This window comes from Labrus bergylta, chromosome 22 (assembly GCF_963930695.1).
Source record: "Labrus bergylta chromosome 22, fLabBer1.1, whole genome shotgun sequence".
NCBI lineage: Eukaryota > Metazoa > Chordata > Actinopteri > Labriformes > Labridae > Labrus > Labrus bergylta.
Genome location: NC_089216.1, coordinates 20,732,201 through 20,736,508, shown reverse-complemented (window position 1 = coordinate 20,736,508; position 4,308 = coordinate 20,732,201). Strand labels below are relative to the sequence as shown.

The 4,308-nt window shown below is 39.7% G+C and overlaps 1 protein-coding gene across 1 annotated transcript; it reads right to left on the bottom strand.

Annotated features, from left to right (window-relative positions):
- Positions 1-1,617: 1,617 nt before the first annotated feature.
- On the bottom strand, positions 1,618-4,074 carry pop7 (POP7 homolog, ribonuclease P/MRP subunit). Its single transcript, XM_020642793.3, has 2 exons — positions 3,865-4,074; positions 1,618-2,752 (listed from the first exon to the last, which is right to left on the bottom strand). Exon 2 carries the CDS (start codon positions 2,722-2,724, stop codon positions 2,272-2,274), a length of 453 nt encoding a protein of 150 aa, XP_020498449.1. The 5' UTR covers positions 2,725-2,752; positions 3,865-4,074; the 3' UTR covers positions 1,618-2,271.
- Positions 4,075-4,308: the final 234 nt, after the last annotated feature.

The window sequence follows — 4,308 nt, the reverse complement described above, 5'->3', positions numbered from 1 at the left end:
TGTAAGGGGCTGATATGAATAGTTGTAGCAGTTAGGGTTGGGGGTTCCTCAGCTGCAAGGCCATCCACACCAACGATCCAGAGGAACCCATGAGACAAGGGAGCTCAGAGAAAGAGATATGGTTACATATCATGAAGAATTACAGATAGTGACATGCAGTAATATGATGTGAATGCACAGAGAGAGAGAGACAGGAGCTCACTGTCAGTCTAAGCCTATAGCAGCTGGTCCACACCTGAGTTAGCTATAAGCTATAAGAAAGTAAAGTTTTAATTCTATTCTTAAAAGTACAGAGGGTCTCTGCCTCACTGGACCCTGACTGTTCGATGATTCAAAAGGAGAGGGGTCTGATAACTGAAGGCTCTACCTCCCATACTACATGTAGAGACTGTAGGTATACACGAGCAGGCCCGCATTCTGGAAACGCAATGTTCATTAAGGGTAACATGGCACAATTAGCTTTTTAAGATAAGATGGTGCCTGACCATCAAGAGCTTTGTGAGAAGGAGGATTTTAAATTCTATTCCAGATTGTATAGGGAGCCAGTGCAGAGAAGCCAACACAGGAGTAATGTGGTCCTTTTTCCTAGTTCTAGTCAGTGCATGATTAGCAGCATTTTGGACTGCTGAAGGGTCTTTAGAGACTTGCTAGGGCATCCTGATCAAAGAGAATTAAAATAGTCCAACCTGTTTGCATGAACTAGTATTTCTGCAACGTTTTGCCTGATTTTATATTTTTTACAAAGTTGGAAAGGTGGTCCTTGTTAATTGTCGGAAAGTGGGAGTTGAAGAACATATCTTGATTAAATAGTACTCCCAGATTCCTGACAGTGGTGCTGGATGCCAGGCTGATGAATCAAATTTCTTGGATATTGTCAGTAAATATTGTAATATATTTTTAAATGTCCATTATTTATACTGATTTTCTACTTTAAAGCTCCAGTATTTGTATTTTTATTGTGTCTGATCGTTAACATATTGGCTGTCAAAAAAACAAAAAAACACGTTGTCTGAACACATTTGCAAAGGCATGCTTCTGGTCTTGCTGGAAGTTTCAAGTTGCTTCCAAATGACAGAAGAAAAGATTCAAAGGTTGTTCCAGAGGTTGAGTTTAATGGACAGGGAACCGTGAGGTCAGCCAGGAAGAGGCTAACATGAGAACTGTGAAGCTGTTTTGTCGTTAACTGTGTTTTTGTTGCTGCCTTACCAAAACTCAACCAGTTTCCACTCACAGATTGCCAGACTGTCTGGAAATATGCTGTTTGGCTTTTAAATTTCACATCCTGTGAGGCTGGGATCTAAAATGGTTTTCAGTGAATCTGACGCTAACACCGTCTTCCCTCCCTTCATTGTTTGTCCTCAAACAGCAGGCAGGCAATCAGCCAATCTGGGGAACTGGATGCTTTTAATAAAATAATTGGAAAACTTTTGCAGACCAGTTAAGTGTTCTTCCTTGTTTTTTCCTTTCTTTTTAAATCTTGTTGTTTAAGTGGAAGATGTTTTTTAAGGATGTTTGTACATGTTTTCTTTCCTGTTGATTTTGTCCCATCACTGTATAATTTGCTATTTAAATACAAAATATTATTCTTGGCTAAAGAAAGGAGCAATGGAAACAAAACAAGGGGAAGTTTGTCCTTTTTATTCATGGTCTCTGTCTCAGTCACATCAGTTTAGTTAAACTTCTACAGTTCAGATGTTGAACACAAGCTGCTGTCACAGACCTGACTGGTCGTCCTGATTAACACCATATTTGTGCTTGTTGAATTGTGTTGTCATCTAAAGTAATAACTTTAAGTTTATCTCAGATTCAAAATTGTATTCTGACATGTAATCAAATACATTTGAAGAAAGGTCAAAGCAGCAGTTAATCGCAATGAAACTTATTTTAAAAATAGGTAAAACACTGCCATCTTGTGGACATTAAGGAAAACAGCAGCTTGAACTGTAAACATTGTATTTCTTAGTTTGCCCAAGTTTAAGCATCTTTTAAACACCCAGACATCAAGCTGTAAACATATTCACAGACTCTTAAGCCTTAAAATTAAAGACACTTGCACAGATTTACATTTGGCACAGTAATGTCAAAAAATATATAAATAAACAACTATGTTTCAAACTGGTCAACACTACTGCTGCTTCAAGACATGCAAAGTGAAAAGTGTGTATCTAATGAGCTGCAGTCTTTAGAGAACTCCACACATATAGTCCCACCAGACCACAATGTAATTTTGTCTACTAGTATTCCAGGGAACCTAGAGGCCCCTTTTAAAGGTCACTGAGGGTCAGGATAAAAAACCTTAATGTGAATGGCCGAGTTGTTGCGCGTACGAGTCATTGGCTCCCCTGCCTCATCCGGATCTTCAGGCTCCAGGTCGTCCACAAGCTCCACTGTGGAGGTGTTAGCTGCCAGCTGCAGCATCCCCTGGCTGCTGGCCTGCAGCTGAAGAGCGATGTTGATGGCCCTGTTGATGGCCAGGCCCAGGCCGTGCACACAGATCTCTCTGTGACCCCCACTTTCCAGCAGCTTCTGGCAGCGTGCAAGCTGGGCCCGGAAGTCAGTCTTCATGTTGACATAGACGTCGTTCCGTCTCTTGGGAAGTTTCCTGGGAAGGCGCTTCCTAAGTGTGTACTCCACCGGGTCCATCTCTACAGGAGTAGAGGTGGACTCGACGTGCGTTGGGGCTGTCTGAGGAATGGACATTCCTGGGTTGCGAGGCTCTGTCATGTTTGTTTGTTAATGTATTTGCTAAGGCCTAAAAGGAGAAGATGAGGAAAAAAACAAAACAGATGCTGAGGAATGAGGTTATGATACATTTAACCTTTCAAAAAGCAGGTGTTTATGTTTCAGGTTGGAACTAACAATTACCATATTTTAATTCTCATAATCTACTGAACATGTTAAATAGTTTAGATAATATTTAAGTAAGTAAACAGTAACACATTGCCATCTTTTGTTATCTTGCTCATTATTCCATTGCATATAGAAATGCAACATCCCCACAAGTCCTTAATGTTGAACAGGTAATTCATTATCGTACAGGGCTGAGTTTTAGCTTCAGACTCCAGATCCAGCAGTACGTCATTCAATTAACAGAAACGCTACTAAATTATTTTCAGTAGTTCTTCATTTAGTGCATTTAAAAGGTAAATTAACCCACAGATTTCATTTTGACGGGACATGCCTGGATTTAAGGTAACACTGACTTGAGGCTATAAGAGAGATTGTACTGGGGAATTCTCAGTTCAAGAGGAATGTTTTCCTCTTCATCTGGTCATCATTTTGTCTGTTACTGCATATGGCTCAGAACTGATTGATATTTTTTGCTGCATAAATCTCTTGAAAAACTTCATTCCTGCTCAAAACCACCAAACATTCAATCGGTTTGATTTTAACCCTTTAGATACCAATTTGATTACATAATGCTATTTTATGAAAATATCCTCAAATGATTGAATGTTTGGTAGTTTTGAGCAGAACTGAAGTTGAAGAGATTTATAGAGGAAAGCAGAACTAATATTAATCTGTAGTACTCTGAAGTGTACATTTGTCCTTAATGACTTCAGTAGTAAATTAAACTGATGTCTGAGGGATACTAATATTTACTTAACGCTAATAGTCGTTTGTAGTTAATAAAAGGCACACTGGCGTAATGAATGCCCCTTTACGGTAATGATGAAGACATCATAAAACAAAGGGTCATTTGGCATTTCTGACATAAAAGCACAGTGTGCGTGAATTTTCAAGATAGCGTGGTAACCAATGTAGCCTAGCATTGCTAGCTAACGTAAGCTAGGTAGGCAATGTTGGAGAGAGGTTCAAAATCAATGATTAGAAACCCCCGACCTATACGATAAGCACACGTACCGTCAGAAGATGATTTTAAGAAGCAAATGTCCGTTATGTCATCAATACCATCTGAGTTACATGCTCGTATGAAATAGAAGACAGCCTTGTATTTGTTTTCTCTGTACCCGGAAGTAGACTGGCCTGGGTCTTCTTCTAATGAATTTCCGGCAGGCTGCACGCTACAAGCCAGACTGTAAGGCTGCAGCCTGGCTACTCTCCTCTGTGTGCTCTCGTCTGTGTGCCTGAAGCCGAGCCCCCTGAGCTTCTAATTTTCAACATAAAGCTCCGGAAATAAAAATGTGTAGTGTACATGTGATATATTACAAACATACTAGGTGCTTATATACGACGGAGGATTAGGGCCATGTTAAAAAAATATTATTATTTTTAGATTTCGAGATTAAACTCGTAAATTTACGGGTTAGGGTTAGTCTGACTTGACTTGACTTGATGTAACCATAG